We start from the raw sequence: 21,766 nt of genomic DNA on the forward strand, positions 1-21,766 counted from the left end.
AACCTTTCTAGCATTATTTCATTATCTCTCTTGTTTTTTTTTCCTTCAGTTTGTAACTGTAGTTTCTTGAACCATTTTTTATTAAGTATGCATTATTCTAATTACTTTGTTCTTTTTTTTCAGTGGGAAGCTTTTAGTTTACCAGAACTAAGTAATTTTCTTCGTATCTTGGATAGAGAAGAAGAAGAATACCGATGTCAGATTCAAGATAAATATGCTTTACTTCGCAGAAGAATTGGTAATATATTGTTTCAGTCTCAACAGAAAACAAAGGAGTAAGATTGTTATGCGTTATGTATTTTAATGTGATAAGATTATCACTTTCACAGGAAAATGTGATGAAAGTTAATACACCGGTACGTATTCATAAGACAATGTAGTAAAATCATTGCACAGGTAGTATATGAGCTAAAATTTGAATCATGATAATTCGTTGAAATGCCGAGATTTAAACCTGTGATCTGGTCCTCAGATTAAAGGTATATGATGAAATCTATCAATGAGCTCTTAAAAGGCATACCATTTTCACTGGTGAAGTCTAATTATTACCATTTTATTTTAAAAATATCCGTTGTTAATGGCAGTTCTCTTGACTTTGACATCTCTCTCTTTTAACACTTAACACTTCTTTCTCATTCACACAGGTTCTTTAAATTGTGACAGAACTTACCAGCCAAACACACTTAACCCCTAAACGGTCCAAACGTATATATACGTTCTTATGCATAGCGCCCCAAACATATATATACATTTTAATTTTCCTGCCTCCAAATTTGGCACGATTGACCTGAGATGCCTGGTCAGCATAGAATTGGTCTTAACACTAGGTGTGTGCAGTATTAAAAAAATCTGGGACCACTTAGTACCTTGTGGGAGCGCCAGCTAGAGCAAACACCAAGGATTCACTGATGTAATGTCCTATTAACACTCCTCTTTTAAGAGGAAAGTCATGTTAACCCCAAGTTTAGGGTCTAACGATCTCTGTCTCACAGGTACACATAGTATAAATTACCTAGGATAACCAAAAAATCCAGACAAAGTGCTATACTCTGCTTGAAGATGTGAGTAAACGTGATGATGCAGTCTTGTGGCTCTCTGAGACAGAGTGCTAGATGGATAAACAGGGAGCTTGACAGACAGAAATGTTTGTGTACCAGCAAAAACAAAGCGAGGTGGATGGTCATGTAATCTTTTCTTATCAGCTGCACCCTCCCCTACCCTCGTGTATGTTCATCAAACGTCAGGTGTTATCTCCCCTTATCATGTCACTGTCAAGAGTGGACTTTGTTTTTCATGCTTCAAGGGAACTTATTATTATTCTCCTCCTCCTCATTATTATTATATACTTCCACATATCTAAAACATTGCTGGGACCTATAAATACTTTGTTTATATTCCAAGACAATAGTAAATGACCAAGGCAGGTGTAAATGTCCACGTGACAATTTGAGTACCTAATACTAGTGTCAGAACAAAGATTGGTTATGAAATGACAAGAACTACTATAAATTGTAATTATCAGAACATAAAAAGAAAAATAGAAAAAAAGGTATATCGGCAACACTTCTGCGAGCAGCAGGACTCCATGTTGCCGTCACATGAGCATCCAGTGCCAACTTCTCTGCCTCATATCTCTAAGTACTGACCCTAATTTTTTTTTATTCTAAAACACGTGCTCTTTTTTTTCTATGAAAAACAAAAGGATTTTTTTTTTTTTTTTTCAAAATATTGGGGGCGCTGCTCAAGTGAACGTATATATACGTTTGGACCATGTAAGGGTTAAAATACTTCAGTTACATTTATTTTACACATCTACTTCTATTTTGGCTAATCTCTCTAAGTTTTTATCAAACTAATAATAGTATACTAATTAAAAATTATTTTAATTATCATCATCAGTTTGTTAAATAATGAATAACAACATGATATATTGGTCTACATCTAAGAGACTAAGTTTAGCATTTTAACAATACATATTTTTTTTTTTTTAAGTAAACAATAATTGATTCATTTAAGAGTTTGACTTACACAACTGTTTTGGAAAGCCTGTTATACCTAGGTAAATAATTTTTACATTTCATCTTGGTAACCAGTTTAACAATAATTTATAGTTATCTAGTCAACATTTTAGAACTGGAGCATAATTTTTAATATAAAATATTGATTTTCTTCTCATTAAAATCATTTGCATTGAAAAATAATAAAATTATTGTTATACAGCCTCACCTCACTTAACGGTGGAGTTCCACTCCTAAGACCACGTCTTTCAACGAATTCGTCACTAATTGAGGAGCATACTATAACGGTAGTGGGTTTGTGTCAACCATCTTTGATAATGTTACCTTTGCACCATTCATAACATTTCTGGTATATTTTTAAATGTTTATACAGCAGTGTACGATATATTGTAATAAACAGAATAGGGGAAATCGGCTCTAATATACATTAACGTATTTAGGTATGCATACTGGTCAGAAAGCCCATTTTAAGTCTGAGTCGTCGGTAAACGAGTACGTCCCTAAGTGAGGAGAGGCTGTATTCATATAAAAAAGTGTTAGGCCCGTATAAGTATAGACAATCTCAGTTAGTGTAAAAGTAATTAATGCTAGTTCCCCTCCTCCCAAATTCTTCAAATTGTGTGCAGAAAATTGCATATAATTCAAACAGTGCGAATTTGAATAATGTGACCACTTCAGAGATTCATTATTTGCACTAATCAAGACCTAGCTGTACAGTAATAATTATTCCTCTCCTCTTTCCATCAGTATGTGACCTGCAGTCATAAGTTTATATACCCAAAGTTTTCACTTGAATATGAGTCTCCATGTAGTGCACTGGAAATTTTTCAAGTAACAGCCCAAAAAAAATAGTATATACTGTATATTAAAAATGTTTTTTTTCTTTCTCAGCAGGGTAATACCAATAAGAAAAATCTTAGAAACTAATAAAACAATAATTTTGTCTTTTCGACAAACCGGCCATATCTCACCACGGCAGGGTGGCCCAAAAAGAAAAACAAAAGTTTTTCTTTTTAAATTTAGTACACCTACCATCCGACTTACGACCGTGTTTTTTATGCCAAATTTCTGAGGAATAAACAACTATTTGTGTTGTACACAGTGTTTATCCTAAACCTTACAGTATAAAATACAGTACTAACAACATAAAAAGTAAAGTAAAACATGAAATACCAAAATAAAGTCATTACAAAAATGTTTTGTTGATATTCAGCAGTCAAGTTCGACTTATGACCGGTTTCTCGGAACCGAACTCGGTCGTAAGTCGGATGGTAGGTGTAATTTGTAGAGGAGAAGGGGTCACTAGCCCCCCCCCCCTTTCCCAGCATTTTAGTTGCCTCCTACAACACGCATGGCCTACAGAGGAAGAATTCTGTTCCACTTCCCCATGGAGATAAGAGGAAATAAACAAGAACAAGAAAGAAAATCCAGAGGGGTGTGTATATATATGCGTAGTGTGACCTAAGTGTAAGAAGAAGTAGCAAGATGTACCTGAAATCTTGCATGTTTATGAGACAGAAAAAAGACACCAGCAATCCTACCATCATGTAAAACAATTACAGGTTTCCATTTTACACTCGGCAGTTGCTGTCTACTACCTACATAAAACAATAATATATACTTTAAATACTGACCAAACTGTGAAAATAAAGTTAGGTAAGATATACTTTTAATGTAGAATTAAAGAAGTGACAACTATGTAATTCTTACAAAAAAAGTCAAAATTAATCACATTTATATAAATATCAAGCTGTACGACCGATACGGGTTTAACGCTTATTTTGGAATATAATAATTACATCTCGCTCTAGCTACCTCATAAATTCATGTGTTGGGGATCATGAAAATATTATGAAGTACATCCATCTTCAACAAATTATGTATATCTTACACTATCTTTAACAGTCATTAGGGTGCTTCATGTACTGCTGAACCCTATGAAATTTCTGTATACAGATATTAATCATAAAATTAAATTACATTATATTTATGGAAAGTTCATAATTATAACAAGAATACATTTCAAGGTTATTTGAATGCTATATATATTTTGAAAACCTTGATTTCTCTTGTGAAAGTACCCACCTCTCCTTAAACAAAGATATTCTCAGTGTACAGTGGAACCTTGGTTTTTGTATGCAAAACTAGTTATTCTCTATAAAATGTATTGTTTGTTAATATTTTGGGGGCACTAAATTATTATGTTCATCCTGCATGAAGCATTTAAACCCTTGTGGGACATTTAGTGCAATGAGTGGTGGAGGCTTGAGCCTCCATCCACCAACTGTGAGAAACTTGCTACTTGCCTAATTATATGTAAAGTTGGAGGAAACATAGTACACCTGTAAAATTGACATAAGAAAAGAATCATTAAAACAAATTGTTAAGTATTAAATAAGATAATGCCAAGTGCTTATATTTAGAATTACAGCAGTTGAAGAGAAGCCAACAAAATCAACAGGGTTTTCGTGTGATACCTTTGCCTATTATTATTACCAATTTAAGCATTAAACCCAAGATACTTGTGTAGAGGCTTAATTTGTTTCTGATATTAGTACAGTAGATACACTTGAGACCATGGAAGATGTATGTACCCTTGGTTTATGGTAACTATACATTTACTTTGTTTTCAGTTTTATTTTGAAAAACGAAAAATTTAAATAATTATATCTTTCTGATAATGTCATTACAAAATATTCTTAGGATATGAGGTAGTTTAAGAATTTACATAACCACTTAAAATCTAATGTATAAATTATCATTAATAATGTACCTGTTGCAGCGAACATTAATGTTATTTAAAAAACATTCTTGTATGGAAATGGGCCATAGTTGAAATGCAGCCATTCACTCTATTTTTATAAGCATTTAATTCTAACAAATGAAGAATAATTATTTTAACCTGTTGTATGAGCGTTATTACATTCACGAGGAAACACTGAACCCATAGGGATCATTCAACACCTGGGGGAGTGGAAGGCATTCAGGATCAATTAAAGAAGCTGGATCATAGGTCCAGCTGCTCAGACCTGTTGTTAGAACATTTTTATTAACCCACCAGTGAAACTTGTACAATTTTACATCATTGTCTAATACCTGAAATGTCAATTATCTACATTTTGTTATTTATAATTTTCATTATTTCAAAGAATGTAACTGACAAGGCATTTTGGTTGCTCAAACTATTTGAGCACAGTCAACCTTTACTACCTCTTGGTAAACAATCTCAGTATACTGATTATTTAAAATATTGTAATTTTTATACCTATATTATATTAACTTTTGATGGAGGGAGGCTGGTGAAAGTGCTGATGTATCTCGCTTTCTTTTTGTGATTGAATATGCAGGAAGCAATCATTCTCACTCATACATGCACAAAGAGAGATCAATACAATGACTAATGGGATTAATAAATTCGTCTGCAGTAGTCTTAGAATACCTCGGATAGGTCACTCTATAGTAGCTTCATAATGTTAACCTCTGTTAGTGGTAAAAAATTTGATTAAAAACTGTAACTAATTTATTTAAATAATGGTCCAATGCTTTGTGTTGCTTTCTTATTTGACTACTGCCTTGGTTCCCATTCCACCACCTTTGTCCCTAAAGTGGCTTCTCAGTATTCATTTTAATTTTTGTATATATGACCATTGCTATTATAACCAAAGAAAAATATATGTTATCCTATGCACAGTATTACCTCTAATCCTTTTTATTATTTATTGCTATAAATAAATTCTGGAATTTAAAAATTAATTTACTTGTTTTATATATAATACACTATAGATTATAATTTGATCATGATTACAAGCTAATAATATGTTTATTTCTTTAAAATTAGATATAAAGGGTAATGAAGTATTACAAAGTGCTTCATAATAAATATTACTGTTTGTTATAACAGAGAAATGTTTACAAATTTCTAGTCATTCTGTATCTTGTGTGCTGAGTACCACTAACACCAGTAAAGCACATCATCTTGCAGTCTTCACAGATAGATACTGCAATAAGTTCCAACCACCTACACATGCTTATTTACCAAGACTAAACAGTACCATGTAAGCTGTTTTTTTAAGCACATTTAGTTATTCAAAGTATTTTTTTAAAGGGAGTTTCAAAATAATTTCCATACATTATATTTTATTCTCATCCAGCTGTAAATTTAGCAAAGATCTTACACAGAATACTCTTATTATTTTAATGTACAGTATTTTGGCCAAAATCATATTTTTTATGTACACACTTTGAATTTTCTCTTCACATAATTTATTTTATTCCCAATATGATCACAAGTTTTTTCTATCATATAATATTTATGTATTTTTCACATAAGATCATGAAGAGACTATATTCCATGCAATTTAATAAAAGGCTTCCTATTATACAATTCTTGATTAAGTCACTTATTATATAATTATGCACAAAATTCTAAAATGGGTTTAAAATGTAACATATTTTAGGCCCTATTAGGTCCCAAAACTATAAAATTCATCAATCATGTAAGATAAAATCCTACATACATTTAAATTTAAAATGACTGTTTTCTATCTACTAGTTGTTTGGCCTGACATAAATACGTATATTTATTTACAAAACTTCATTACTTGTGGCATGAACCTACTTGATACACCTTAACAATATATTGGATATCTTAAGTCATTATTCAAAAGGTAGTAGGTAAAGCACTGTGCTTAAATGGACTGAAGTCCTTTTTCGAGCATGGCGAATAGTTGCCAGTGATGAAGGCCAGAGGATACTCTGGGTAATGCTTCATCTCACATTTGAAACTAAAGTTTTATGTCATACATCTGATTCATCAATTACATTGTGTGTACGTGCAATATATGATGGTTATGGTTGTGTATTACTCGAATCATGTTGAAAATATTTTACAGCAGGACGGTGATAAAACTTCCTATGTTCTGCCGTACATTCATGGAATTCTGTCAATGGTTACTCTATATGATTGAAAAACTTAATGTACAAGGTATAAAAACTAAAAAATTGTTAAAAGTATTTGAAAATCAGTTCAAGAAACTAAAATGTTTTTCTCTTCATAAAACAAGATATGATCAACTTTGACAACTACTGTAATAGCCCATGCAGAATATTTTATTCAATTATGATACTGCATTAATACAATAATTAAGAAGCTGCATAATCACAAAAGTAGACTTAAACCATTCACAACAGAAATCTAAAACAATCAAAAAGTCATCCTTCAAAATAAGAAAAAGTATATACCGTATATGCCTCAAGTTAAGACAAAGATAATGAAATGTTTTGATTCCAGTATGATGTACCATTTATGTTCATATGTACCTAAGTTAAATAATATGATAAAACAAGTCAACCATGAATTGTTTTTTTTGTGTGTTCATGCTTCAATTTGTTGTGTGATTATCTTATTACCTAAGGTCAAAATAAAATTTATTCTTGTTATGTAATGATTCAATGTTGCTAAAGGCAAATAAAAATAAAATTACAGTATATGATATTGTATAATTTTTGTTGTCTTTACAAAAATGTAGTAAACTAGTCATAATGCAAAGATGCACTGCAGAAGTGACTATGCTTGAGAGCAGAACTTTAACAGTATGTATATTTTGCTCAAGTGTATTATAGTTGATATAAAAGAGCAGAATAAATAAAGCGTTTTATTTATAACTATATTTTGTCACTAATACCTAATCTTAAAAAAAAAAAAAATTCAAATTATGTCACATATTTATTTATGTTGGCATAGTATAAGTTGACCCCTAAAAATTTGATGTTATTACATGTTTAGGCCTATAAGGTTATATGCAATAACCGTATATTCACCTCTGCCATGAATTGGCAATTTTTATACTTGGCGCATTAGTCACCCCTAGTTTTGATTTTTTTTTTTTAATACTTTAGAAGTCGACTTACATCCAGTATGTATATATATATACATATTTTTTTTAGCAACAGCCATCTTCTGCCAAGACAGAGTGACCTAAAAAAAAGAAAATACATTCACCATTATTCATTCAATTACTTTCTTGCCAGAAGTGTGCTGATATCACAATTCCAATTACCCATTGACTGCAACATGCAGACACTGCCCTTCCCACCTCCAGAAAAATGACTTTCCCTGAATCCCTTCATCAAATGTTACAATTGCTGACAGTCGCCATCATTCGTTCAAGCACTATCTTCTTGCTATGTACAAAATGCAATAAAACGGTGTCTACAAACTTAAACCAGATGCATAATTCTGTCATACAACACAAATTGGTATACCTACAGCAGACTGAAGCTTTAATTACTTGTTTTTTCCAAACTTCTGTCTTTCTCTGTACTTCTTTATAAATTTCAGGGTTGATTTGTTTCTTATCCCATATTCAATTAGCTTGATGTTATCATCAGTCAGTTTCTCTCCATTGTAACAAAGCCAGTATGTCTTCCAAATATATCGCCAGCTAATTTTTTTCTTCACTCCTCTTCGACTCTTAAAAACAAGAGAATACACAGAGTTTGCATAATATTTTTATGTGTAATAATTTTTGCATCGCAAATCCAAAAACATTTATTCCACAATGATACATACAGGAACATGTAAGTTGTATAGATAATGCAGCATGAATACGTACATATACAGCCTCTCCTCACTTAACGACAAAGTTCCATTCCTAAGACCTCATCGGTAAACGAATTCATCACTAAGTGAGGAATAGGCCTGGTCACAGACCGGGCCGTGGGGGCATTGACCCCCGGAACTCTCCAGGTAAACTCCAGGTATACTATAATGGTAGAGAGTTTGTGTCGACCATCATCTCTGCACCATTTATAACATTTCTGGTATATATTTCAATGTTTATACTGCATATTGAAAGAGAGAATAGAGGAAATCAGCTCTAATATACATTATTTAGTTATGAATACTGGTTAGAGAGCCCGTCATAAGTCCGAGGTGTCGGTAAACAAGCATGTCGCTAAGTGAGGAGACGCTGTATAGTAGTACTGTAGTACTGAGATCTTGTGAAAATAAATCTTTCTTCTTTCAACACACCAGCCACATCCCACCAAGGCAGAATGGCCCCCCCAATTTTTTTTTTTTTTTTTAATTTAGTAATGTATACAGGAGAAGGGGTTACTAGCCCCTTGCTACGGGCATTTCAGTTGCCTCTTACGACACGCATGGCTTACGGAGAAAGAATTCTGTTCCACTTCCCCATGCAATACATTATTGTATATGGACAGAAAATCAAGGTGTCCAGATGCCAGCAAAGAGCTCTTGATTCAGGAAACTGGAGCTACATTCCTTCTTTCCTAGAGTGAATCCAATTGCTCTCCATTCCCTCAGTGTTCTATGACCCTATGGGTTTTAGCACTATGCAGAGGAATGAATCATATATGTCTAATGAAAGAACTACTGTTGGCTTCATAAAGAAATAAGATGAACAAAAATTACTTAGTTTCAGTGCCAGGATTATTGATGCAGCATTCAGAGAGCTACATGATTATATGAAGCAGAAATAAACTAGATATTGAGCAATGGATAAACTTTTTATACTGCTGTATACATTAGCTGGACTTCAGTCCTGGAAATGGGAAGTACAGTGTCTGCACTCTGGAGGAGGGGTGGGGATGCTGCAGTTCTGGAGGTGGTGAGAGGCACAGTGCCTACACTCTGAAGGAGGGGTGGAGATGCTGAAGTTCTGGAGGTGGTGGGAGGCATAGTGCCTCCACTCTGAAGGAGGGGTGGAGATGCTGAAGTTCTGGAGGTGGTGGGAGGCATAGTGCCTCCACTCTGAAGGAGGGGTGGGAATGCTGAAGTTCTGGTGGTGGGAGGCATATTGCCTACACTCTGAAGGAGGGGTGGGAATGCTGAGGTTCAGGTGGTGGTGAGAGGCACAGTGCCTGCACTCTGAAGAAGTGAGGATGCTGAAGTTCAGAGAACTATCTGAACTGTGAGGCCAGTACACTTCTTGTGAGAAAACTACTTAATGACTGCAAATGTGTTTCAGCCAGAATATTAACCCTTAAACTGTCCAAACGTTCGTGTGGCGCTCCGAATATTTTGAAAAATAAAAAAATCTTTTTTTCTTTTAAAATGAGGAGCACATTTTTCTACATGTTATAGGATTAAAAAAAAAATTAGGGTCAGTACTTACTGAGATGTAAGACCTTGAAGTTGGCTCTGGATGCTCACCTGTCATCAACATCGACTCCTGCCACTTGCAGAAGTGTTGCCAATATACCTTTTTTTCTTGTTTTTATTTTAATTTATATATTTTTTATGTTCTGATAATTACAATTTATCCTAGGTAGTAGGTTGGTAGACAGCAACCGCAAAGGGAGGTACTACCGTCCTGCCAAGTGAGTGTAAAACAGAAGCCTGTAATTGTTTTACACGATGGTAGGATTGCTGGTGTCTTTTTATTCTGTCTCATATACTTGCAAGATTTCAGGTACCTCTTGCTACTTCTACTTACACTTAGGTCACACTACACATACATGTACAAGCATATATATACACACCCCTCTGGGTTTTCTATTTTCTTTCTAGTTCTTGTTCTTGTTTATTTCCTCTTACCTCCATGGGGAAGTGGAACAGAATTCTTCCTCTGTAAGCCATGCGTGTTGTAAGAGGCGACTAAAATGCTAGGAGCAAGGGCCTAGTAATCCCTTCTCCTGTATAAATTACTAAATTTAAAAAGAGAAACTTTCGTTTTTCTTTTTGGGCCACCCTGCCTTGGTGATACGGCCGGTTTGTTGAAAAAAGAAAAATTACAATTTATAATAGTTCTTGTAATTTCATAGCCAATCTTTGTTCTGACACTAATATTAGGTACTGAAATTGTGCTCAAACTGTCACAATCACATTGACAGGTGAACATTTACACCTGCCTGGGTTATTTACTATTGTCTAGAAATATATACAAAGTATTTATAGGTCCCAGCAATGTTTTAGATACCCTGGAGTATACCTTGAAGCATGGTGTTATGAAAGGCATCCCTATACTGTTGGCAGCCCGGTGACATTTGATAAATGCCCACTGCTCCAGCTAACCCTCGCTGTATTTGTTATCACTGTTACACACAAACATGTCTTGTCTCTCTGTCTATCTGAAAGTCTATCTGCCTCTGCTTATCTGTCTTTCTGTCTGCCTGGAGTATACATATATCACACTCCTTGAAGAATTATGCTATGACATCTGTTATCAGCTTGGTGACATTTGATAAATGGGTGCTCGGGGAACCCTGGCTTTATTTGTTTTCACTGATACACGCAAACATGTTTCTGTCTGTCTATCTTTGCCTGGAGTGACTTCAAGAGTGTATCAGTCTGTAGTGGAAGGAAGGCGGGGTAGGGGTCGGCCTAGGAAAGGTTGGAGGGAGGGGGTAAAGGAGGTTTTGTGTGCGAGGGGCTTGGACTTCCAGCAGGCATGCGTGAGCGTGTTTGATAGGAGTGAATGGAGACAAATGGTTTTTAATACTTGACATGCTGTTGGAGTGTGAGCAAAGTAACATTTATGAAGGGGTTCAGGGAAACCGGCAGGCCGGACTTGAGTCCTGGAGATGGGAAGTACAGTGCCTGCACTCTGAAGGAGGGGTGTTAATGTTGCAGTTTAAAAACTGTAGTGTAAAACACCCTTCTGGCAAGACAGTGATGGAGTGAATGATGGTGAAAGTTTTTCTTTTTTGGGCCACCCTACCTTGGTGGGAATCGGCCAGTGTGATAAAAAAAAAAAAAAAATTACACTATGTACTTATGTGTACATGTGAAATAGATAGATATATAGACAGACAGCCAGCTGGCCAGCCTGCTGAATACATAAGAACATAAGAAAGAAGGAACACTGCAGCAGGCCTACTGGCCCATGCAAGGAAGGTACATGTCACCCTCTCCCCTGGCTTAGACCAATGACCCACCTAGTCAGGTCACATCCATTGAAGGAAGGAGCATGACATCAGACCTAGTAGCACAAGCTAGCCATGTCCAACTCACACCCACCCACACTCACTCATGTATTTATCTTACCTATTTTTACTTTCTTCTTAAAATGGGAGTGTTAATGAGACATGGCATCAGTGAATCCCTGGTATTTGCTATAGCTGGCACTCAATTGAACTGGTGCCCCCACAAGGTACTAAGTGCTCCCAGATTTTTTTTAATAGTGTGCACACTGAGTACACAGACCTATTCTTTCATGTCTAGGCACCTCAAGCCTATTGTGCCAAATTTGAAGGAATGAAAAATAAAACGTTGGTCTACGTTTGGAGCGCTACACGTGCAAACGTAGATCTACTTTTGGACAGTTTAAGACTTAAAAAAAATATCTAACAGAAATAGAAGCAAAATTATTTTTAATATTTTTACTGTATGACCCAATTATTTTTTTTCAACAAACTGGCTATCTCCCACCGAAGTAGGGTGACCCAAAAAAAGAAGAAACACTTCCACCATTATTTATTCCATCACTGTCTTGCCAAAGGGGCACTGATATTACAGTTAAAAATTGCAAGTAACCTCACTCCTCCCTCAAGGGTGGGGACAAGCTGGAATAAAAAAGAAGAAAGCACAGAGAAAACTGAGATATGTGAAGCAAAAAAAAAAAAATAAAAAAAAAAAAAATTGGCAATATTTCAAGGGTTTTCTAGTTTAAAGTGCAAGGTGTAATTTTCATAAAGAAGCACTAAACCCACAGAAGTCACTGCAACTGGAGAGTGGTAAGTAATAAGTTTGATCTGAAGGAGAGGAGTAGCTCCAATTCCTAGGATCAAGATACCTCCACCAGCATCAAAGCACTCCCTATATAGTAAAATATGGGAAACATCACAAGAGATAATGAATTTGTAGACCAACTCATCCCATAAATAGTGCTATACATACATACAGTGGAACCTAGGCTTTCGTGATTAATTCGTTCCAGAAAGTCCAACGAAAACCGAATTGTATGAAAACTGAAGCAATATTTCCCATAAGAAATAATGTAAATCCAATTAATCCATTCCAGACACCCAAAAATATTAAGAAAAATACATTTTATAAAGAATAACTATAGTTTTACATACAGAAAACAATGAGAAATAAATATAAATGAATAATGAAATGGATAAATGAACATTTAACATCACTTTTACCTTTATCAAAGACTTTTGTTGGCATATGGAAGATGGTGAGGAGGGAAGAGGGAGGAGAAGAGGTTATTGCATGGAAGGGGAATCCCCTTCCACAAGGACTTCGGGTATCAAGGCCCTATCTGGGGTTACTTCCGTTCTTTGTCTTTTACTGGCACTAGGATCAGCTTGAGTCACTGGACCCCTGTCACACAAAAAAAACTTTCCAGAGAGGTCTGTTTCTGGCATCTCTAAGATTTGCCTAAAATGGGACAAGGCATTGCCAATGAACATGTTGCAGACACAGCTTGCAACAGCTTTGTTAGGGTGATATTTCTCCACAAAACTTTGCAACTCATTCCACTTCACACACACGTTCTTAATCACTGAAGAAGGCACATTTTCCCCTCTCTCTTCCTCCTCCTCTGAAGCAATTTCCTCAGCTGCTGTTACTTTTGTACTTTGCTACTTTGCCACTTTCGTACTTCGCTACGAGTCCTTTCTTGAATTCTATTGTGTTTCTCACCTTCTTTATCAAAGGGTTGGCACTCGGAACTTTCTTTGGCCCCATGGTGGCTTATTTAGCAGTGGCACTCAACAAACAAGCACAAAAAACAATGGATTATTACAAAATGTTATCTGAACGTGCAGGGTAATGCTCATTCAATGAGAAACAAAGCCAGACCAAGTCATAACGCGTGAGATGCTTTCTGTGGGCTCGGGCAGATGGACGTGTTTGGTACAGTGGACCACTGTCAACTCTACAAAAACTAAGTGGATGTACGAAAACTGGGACAAAATTTAGACAAAAAAAGTCGTCAAAAACCAAATCCTACGAAAACCAGGGCATACAAAAACCGAGGTTCCACTGTAAAAGGAAAATTAGATATCACATTGGAGGGAGGGAGTATGGAAGAAGTGAATGTTTTCAGATATTTGGGAGTTGACTTGTCAGCGGATGGGTTTACGAAGGATGAGGTTAGGAAAAAAGATGAGTGGTGCACTGAGGTATCTGTGGAGACAAAGAACATTGTCCATAGAGGCAAAGAAGGGAATATATGAGAGTTTAGTGGTACCAACACTCTTATATGGGTGTGAAGCATGGGTTGTAAATGCTGCAGTGAGGAGGCGGTTGGAGGCAGTGGAGATGTCCTATCTAAGGGCAATGTGTGGTGTAAATATTATGCAGAGAATTCATAGTGTGGAAAATAGGTGGTGTGGAGTTACTAAAAGTATTAGTCAGAGGGCTGAAGAGGGAGTGCTCAGGTAGTTTGGTCACTTAGAGAGAATGAAACAAAGTAGAATGACTTGGAGAGCGTATAAATCTGTAGGGGAAGGAAGGCAGGGTAGGAATCAACCCCAAAAGGTTGGAGGAAGGGGGTAAAGGAGGTATTGTGGGCGAGGGGCTTGGACTTCCAGCAAGCGTGTGCGAGATAGGAGTGAATGGAGACTAATGGTTTTTGGGACCTGATGAGCTGTTGGAGTGTGAGCAGGGTAATAATCTGTGAAGGGATTCAGGGAAACAGGTTAGCTGGACTTGAGTCCTGGAAGTAGGAAGTACAATGCCTGCACTTTAAAGGAGAGGTTTGGGATATTGGCATTTTGCAGGGACGTCTAAGCTCTCATAGCTGAGCACCTCTGCAAAGACAGTGATTATGAACGAGTGATGGTGAAAGCGCTGAATGATAATGAAAGTTTTTTCTTTCTTTTTGGGTTTTTCTTTCTTTTTGGGTCACCCTGCCTTGGTGGGAAACGGCTGACGTTTTAAAAAAAAATATATATAAAAGTTCCAGTTAAGAGAAAAATGATATAACAATCATGTTTCACTTACTAAAACCAGAGCCACGTGGTGTTTCAGACCTTGCTTCAGTTCATATACTGTTGCTTCATGAGGAATAACCACTGTCCAAAATCCTTCATCAGCTTTTTCAATATAAATTTTCATTGCTCTTCCATGTTCCAACTCAATTAAGGCATTTACCTATAAAACAAAGATTCATATTACTATGCAAAATGGTACATATACTATAAGAACATCAAAATTTAATAATGAAAGACCACTGCAGTAGGTCTACTGGCCCATGTTAGGCAAGTCCAACTCTCACTCACCCACACTTACTCATGTACCTGCTCAACCATTATATTTAAAGTTAGCCAAAATTCCTGCCTCAGTGATCTTATTTGGGAGTTTGTTCTACTCAACCCATACCACGGGTGAGGTTTGATCCTGCGGTCAGAGAGTCTCAAAACTCCAGACCGTCACGTTTTCGTGAGTCATGTTGCACTCATCTACAACTCTAGTGTCAAACCAGTACAGTACTTCCTTGTGTCCTCTCTAAATCTAGATTTGTTCAACTTAAATTCATTGCTGCAAATCCTGTCCTGGCTAGATATTTTCAACATATTATTTATATCCCTTTATTAATTCCTGTTTTCCATGTGTACATTTCAATCACATTTTTTCCTAATTCCAGAGAGTAGAAATTCAGTAATTCATGTTATAGTGCTAAAAAGATCATCAAACTACTCTGTATATACAGTAAACCCCTCATAACACACGCTACGTTTCTGAAAATTAGCATTACGTAAAGTGAAGAACATGGAGGCAAAAATACGGCTATGTTCCAAACACCTTCAAATTTAACAATCACATTTTTTGTACTTGTAGGTTGGTAGACAGCAACCACCCAGGGAGGTACTACCATCCTACCAAGTAAGTGTAAAATGGAAACCTGTAATTGTTTTACATGACGGTAGGATTGCTGGTGTCTTTTTTCTGTCTCATAAACATGCAAGATTTCAGGTATGTCTTGCTACTACTTCTTTCACTTAGGTCACACTACACATACATGTACAAGCATATATATACATACCCCTCTGGGTTTTCTTCTATTTTCTTTCTAGTTCTTGTTCTTGTTTATTTCCTCTTATCTCCATGGGGAAGTGGAACAGAATTCTTCCTCCATAAGCCATGCGTGTTGTAAGAGGCAACTAAACTGCTGGGAGCAAGGGGCTAGTAACCCCTTCTCCTGTATAAATTACTAAATTTAAAAAGAGAAACTTTGGTTTTTCTTTTTGGGCCACCCTGCCTTGGTGGGATACGGCCGGTTTGTTGAAAAAAAAAAATTGTACTGTTTTACTAGGTAGAAATTGCTACAGTATAATACATATTTTGTTAGTAGTTACTTGAAGCCTATAAAAAGTGTAGGCAGAAGGGTTAAAGGAGGCCTACTAGGCCAAACTTGATGTAGCTGAGCGTGACTGGCTAACACGCACTCAGTACTATACATGTGATCATCAATATAAGCCACATTTCCTTACCAAATACACCTACCATCCGATTTACAACCTGCTCGACTTACGACCACTCGACTTACAACCGTGTTTTTTTTTGCCAAATTTCTGGGAAATAAACAACTATTTGTGTTGTTCACAGTGTTTATCCTAAACCTTACAGTATAAAATACAGTACTAACAGCATAAAAAGTAAAGTAAAACATGAAATACCAAAATAAAACAATAAAATAAAGTCCTTACAAAAATGTGATGTTGATATTCAGTAGTAAAGTTCGACTTACGTCCATTTCGACTTACGACCGGTTTCTCGGAACCGAACTCGGTCGTAAGTCGGATGGTAGGTGTAGTGTCAAATAAATAGCAACTCACCATGCCTATACCAAACAAATATATACCAAAGATAAATGACTTAATAAGGCCAAAGCAAAGAAAAAATATCAATACAAAAATGCATGAGACAGCATCAGTATATGTCAGCATCATAAAAATGAAAGCAATGTGTCGTTGCCAAACAGCATCAAACAAATAGGAACTTGCCACAACTATACAAATTAAAAATTAAAAATGACTGTGTTAAAAAATGTAACAACAAATAAAAATTCAGTAATACATAAACAAAATAATAAGGGAGGCTGTGTCTGTGAGATATGGAGAGAAAGAACTGCTGTCATGAATTTTCAGCAATATTATGTAGGAAAGAGGTGAATCATTTTTCCAGCAAAAGCTGCTCAACATATTTATAAATGGTTGTAAAAAAGTGAATATTAGGGTGTTGGGAAGTGTTGGCTTAAAAGATAAAGAATTAGATAAAGTGAAACTTCTCACAGTTACTCTTTGCTGATGACAAGGTTCTCTTGGGAGATTCTAAGAAGTTGCAAAGGTTGGTGGAGGAATGTGGGAGGGTATATAAAAGGAGGAAACTAAGAGTGAACATAGGAAATAGCAAGATGATGAAAGTGACAAAAAATCTAAACAACAAAAGATTGCATTAATATTAGACTGGAAGAAGAGAGTATGGAGGAAGTAAATGTGTTTAGATATTTGGGAGTGAACTTGTCAGCAGGTTAGTCTGTGAAAGATGAGGTGAACATAATGAATTGTTGAAGAAAAAAAGTGTGTGGTGCATCAAGACATCTGTGGAGACAGGAAACCTTGAAGGTTATAAATGACCATAATTTTTAAAGGGGTGGACCGGTAAGCCAGCGGAAGGCCTCGGTCAGATGACCAAAAGCTCCAAAGGCGGGTCATCATCTGACTAAGACCCGCGTCAGGAAACATTTGTCCTGTTTCCTGACGAACCTTACCTAACCTAACCTAACAGGAAACCTTATCCATGGAAGAAAAACTGGGAGTGTACCAAAGTATAGTGGTACCAACACTCTTATATGGGTGTGAAGCATGGGTTTTAAATGTTGCAGTAGGAATGGATGGAGGTAGTGGAGATGTCATGTTTGAGGGCAATGTGTATTGTGAATATTATGCAGAGTATTCATAGTCTGGAGATCAGGTGTAGGGTTGACAAAAATGTAATTCAGAGGGTTGGTTTGGGCATGTGGAGAGAATGGAGCAAAATAGGATGACTAGAAGGGTAAATAAACCTGGGGTAGAGGGAAGGAGGGGCAGTGGTCATCCCCAGAAGGGTTGGAAAGTGGGGGTAAAGGCTTGTGGAAGCATGTGCTGTTAGAGTGCAAGCATGGTAACAATTCTGAAGGGAGTCGAAATATGGTGCTTGCACTCTGAAGGGATGCCACAATTCAGAAAGTATTTCAAGCTATGATGTCAGTACACTTCTGGGAGGACAGTGATTAAATGCATGACAATGAAAGTGTTTCATCCTTTTTTAAGTCACCCTACCTAGATGAGGCATAACCGATAAGCTAAAATAATAATACTAGCTGATTAAGTTAGCATGCACAATAACAATTGCAAAATTTAAAAATATAATACAGCATTGCTCTATTCCTATATTCACAAACATGCATTTACAATTACTGAAAAATGGGTAACAACACAAACGTAATTATGAGTACCTCTTCAAGGGTCACTTGGGGATGAAGGTCCTTTAGTAAAGGATCATCTTGAAGAAGCTGACTTAAGGCCTCTTGAAAAAATTTCTTCAGTTCAGCATGAGAAAGTGTCTTTAATTCAGAATCTTCATGGTGTTCAGTCTCTGTTCTCTTGTCACTTTCAACACTGGGAGTTTCCTTCACAAGTTCCAAATTATTTTCCATTTCATTTTCTGGTGCACTCACTGTATGTACATCATGTTCATGTTGGGTCTCGCCTGTAGACTCGATTGTGATATCATGACTTTCAGAGTTCATTATCAGGTTTGTTTCTTCCATTTTCTAAAAGGCAAAAGAGAAAAATTTAAGATAACTGTGAAAAAAATGTCTAAAATTAAACAGAATATTTTCAGTGTGACTATTTCATTTCCTTCTTTACAGTGGATGGGGAAGCACTATGATAGTGCTTGAAAAATTATTATAGAAAAAAGAAGTTTAAGGATAAAAACAGTCCTATAAATCTATTAACCTACAAAAAAAAAAGAAAAAAAAAATACAAAAATATACACAAAGAACTCGCAAAATCATGACGCAATTGTCAACAAATCACGGTATAGGGGGTTGAACCATGGTGAGCGAGTGGTAAAACTCCAAGCCAGAGTATAAGCCACTGGACCAGCTGGGTTAAAATAAGATCCATCGAACTAGGGCCACCACTGTAACCACAAATGCAAGATTTACAGATGATTCATCTGTAGTTTACCAGAGTACAGTGGACCCCCGCATAACGATTACCTCCGAATGCGACCAATTATGTAAGTGTATTTATGTAAGTGCGTTTGTACGTGTATGTTTGGGGGTCTGAAATGGACTAATCTACTTCACAATATTCCTTATGGGAATAAATTCGGTCAGTACTGGCACCTGAACATACTTATGGAGTGAAAAAATATCGTTAACCGGGGGTCCACTGTATATCCGACGTCTAACATGCAGAGTGAAAAATCAAGGTTGACATGCGTGAACTCTCCTAGACCAAACATTATTTTTTTTTTTAACACATCAGTCGTTTCTCACCAAGGTACGGTGACCCACGAAAAGAAGAAACATTTTCACTACTCACTCCATCACTGACTTGCCAAACACTACTGTTTATAAACTACAACATGTCTCCACTCATCCTTCAAGTCCAGTTAACTGGTTTCCCTAAGTCCCTTCACAAATGCTACCTTCCTCAAACGTGTCAGCTACAAATGATAGCATATGTGGGGGCAAATGGCATGTATTTTATATACTACAGCAGGGACATCAACAAAATAAGAACTGAAGAGGCAGCTGTGTATTTAGACTTCTAAGCCTCTTCATCTGCTGAAGAGGACCTCATTTCTACAATATGGTAACTCTGAGCAACATTATTATTATCACACTGGCCGATTCCCACCAAGGCAGGGTGGCCCAAAAAAGAAAAACTTTCACCATCATTCACTCCATCACTGTCTTGCCAGAAGGGTGCTTTACACTACAGTTTTTAAACTGCAACATATAGTGTGCAAAGGTAGAAAGTTGAAAGTGAATACAGATAAGAGTAAGGTGATGAGGGTATCATATGATTTAGATAAAGAAAAAGTGGATATCACATTGGAGAGAGGGAGTATGAAAGAAGTGAATGTTCTCAGACATTTAGGAGCTGACGTGTTAGCGGATGGGTTTATGAAGGATGAGGGTAACCACAGAATTGACGAAGGAAAAAGGGTGACTGGTGCGTTGAGGTATATGTGGAGACAAAAAACGTTATCTATAGAGGCAAAGAAGGGAATGTATGAAAGTATAGTGGTACCGACACTCTTATATGGGTGTGAAGCTTGGGTTGTATATGCTGCAGCGAGGAGGCAGTGATGTCCTGTCTAAGGGCAATGTGTGGTGCAAATATTATGCAGAGAATTAGGAGTGTGGAAATTAGGTGTGGAGTTAATAAAAGTATTAGTCAGAGGGCTGAAGAGGGGTTGTTGAGGTGGTTTGGTCATTTAGAGAGAATGGATCGAAGTAGAATGAGAAGGAGAGCGAATAAATCTGAAGGGAAAGGAAGGCGGGGTAGGGGTCGTCCTCGAAGAGGTTGGAGGGAGGCATTAAGAAGGTTTTGTGGGCGAGGGGGTTGGACTTCCAGCAAGCGTGCGCGAGCATGTTAGATAGGAGTGAATGAAGACAAATGATTTTTGGTACCTGGCGAGCTGTTGGAGTGTGTGCGGGGTAATATTTAGAGACGGGATTCAGGGAAACTGGTTATTTTAATATAGCCGGACTTAAGTACTGGAAATGGGAAGTACAATGCCTACACTTTAAAGAAGGGGTTTGGGATATTGGCAGTTTGGAGGGATATGTTATATATCTTTATATGCTTCTAAACTGTTGTATCTGGGCACCTCTGCAAAAACAGTGATTATGTATGAGTGAGGTGAAAGTGTTGAATGACGATAAAAGTATTTTCTTTTTGGGGATTTTCTTTCTTTTTGGGTCACCCTACCTTGGTGGGAGATGGCAGACTTGTTAAAAAAAAAAAAAATGGATGCATTTGCTTGTTTGGCCTTACAACATATCTTAGCTGCCAATCAAATGTATAATTCATATAAGACAGGATTATACTGGCAAGGTTGAAGTTGTGAGAAATCACACTGGGCAAAAGAATCCAGGGAGACAATGTCTTGACATGCATTAATGCAGTACAGTACTTATTATCGACAAAAATGCTTATCCACATACATTATGACATTTCATTGTAGCTGGTTTGTTACCATGCTAAGCAGACCTTGATTAAACAAAATTATGTGAATAATTGATTGGAGTATTATTTTATGTATCAGGAAATTATTATATTCATGGGGAAGCACTAAACCCATAGGGGTTAAAGTACAGTGCCTGAGGGAATGAAAGGCATTCAGACTTGATTCAAGGAACTGGAGGACAGGTCTAATTCCTTATATCAAGAGCCCCTCACCAGCTATGCATGAGGAAAGGGTTCCCTGCAAAGCTTACTCATCCAGAATTCTGTTGCTGCTTAACAAGTCTTCTACTCGCCCACCTACCAAAAAGAAATTCTTTAAGGTAATGGTTTTGCTACATACGTGCTACCTAACTGTATACTGCTGATCCTACCCACATACCAAGGAGTAATTATTAGTTTGAAAGCCAGGGTAAGGCCGAATTATCCTCACTTGTAAGAATACAGTGGACCCCCGCATAACGATTACCTCCGAATGTGACCAATTATGTAAGTGTATTTATGTAAGTGCGTTTGTACGTGTATGTTTGGGGGTCTGAAATGGACTAATCTACTTCACAATATTTCTTATGGGAACAAAT

At 36.6% G+C, this 21,766-nt stretch overlaps 2 protein-coding genes across 15 annotated transcripts in view; one reads left to right on the forward strand and one right to left on the reverse strand.

The window, feature by feature from the left end:
- Positions 1-7,683, forward strand: part of LOC128703199 (uncharacterized) — a 214,752-nt gene extending 207,069 nt beyond the window's left edge. The window contains exon 8 of the mRNA XM_070103424.1: positions 124-7,683. Coding sequence (XP_069959525.1) covers positions 124-279 — 156 coding nt within the window. The 3' untranslated portion in view covers positions 280-7,683. The remainder of the gene's footprint in view (positions 1-123) is intronic.
- The window catches only part of LOC128703197 (uncharacterized), a 96,841-nt gene that overhangs the window by 3,945 nt on the left and 71,130 nt on the right, over positions 1-21,766 (reverse strand). For 11 of the 14 annotated variants that reach the window (XR_011394422.1, XR_011394421.1, XR_011394423.1 and 8 more), the window contains 3 exons: positions 18,434-18,751; positions 14,938-15,087; positions 8,287-8,490 (listed from right to left, as the gene is read on the reverse strand). Coding sequence is in view for 4 of the 14 variants with exons in the window: in XM_053797784.2 (XP_053653759.1) it covers positions 8,305-8,490; positions 14,938-15,087; positions 18,434-18,751 (654 nt within the window). In the remaining 10 variants the exon portion in view is untranslated. Of the gene's footprint in view, positions 1-7,845; positions 8,491-14,937; positions 15,088-18,433; positions 18,752-21,766 lie in introns of those variants that run through there. The other 3 variants (XM_053797785.2, XM_070103425.1, XM_053797787.2) reach the window with 3 other exon arrangements.

Source organism: Cherax quadricarinatus, chromosome 85 (assembly GCF_038502225.1).
Source record: "Cherax quadricarinatus isolate ZL_2023a chromosome 85, ASM3850222v1, whole genome shotgun sequence".
Lineage (NCBI taxonomy): Eukaryota > Metazoa > Arthropoda > Malacostraca > Decapoda > Parastacidae > Cherax > Cherax quadricarinatus.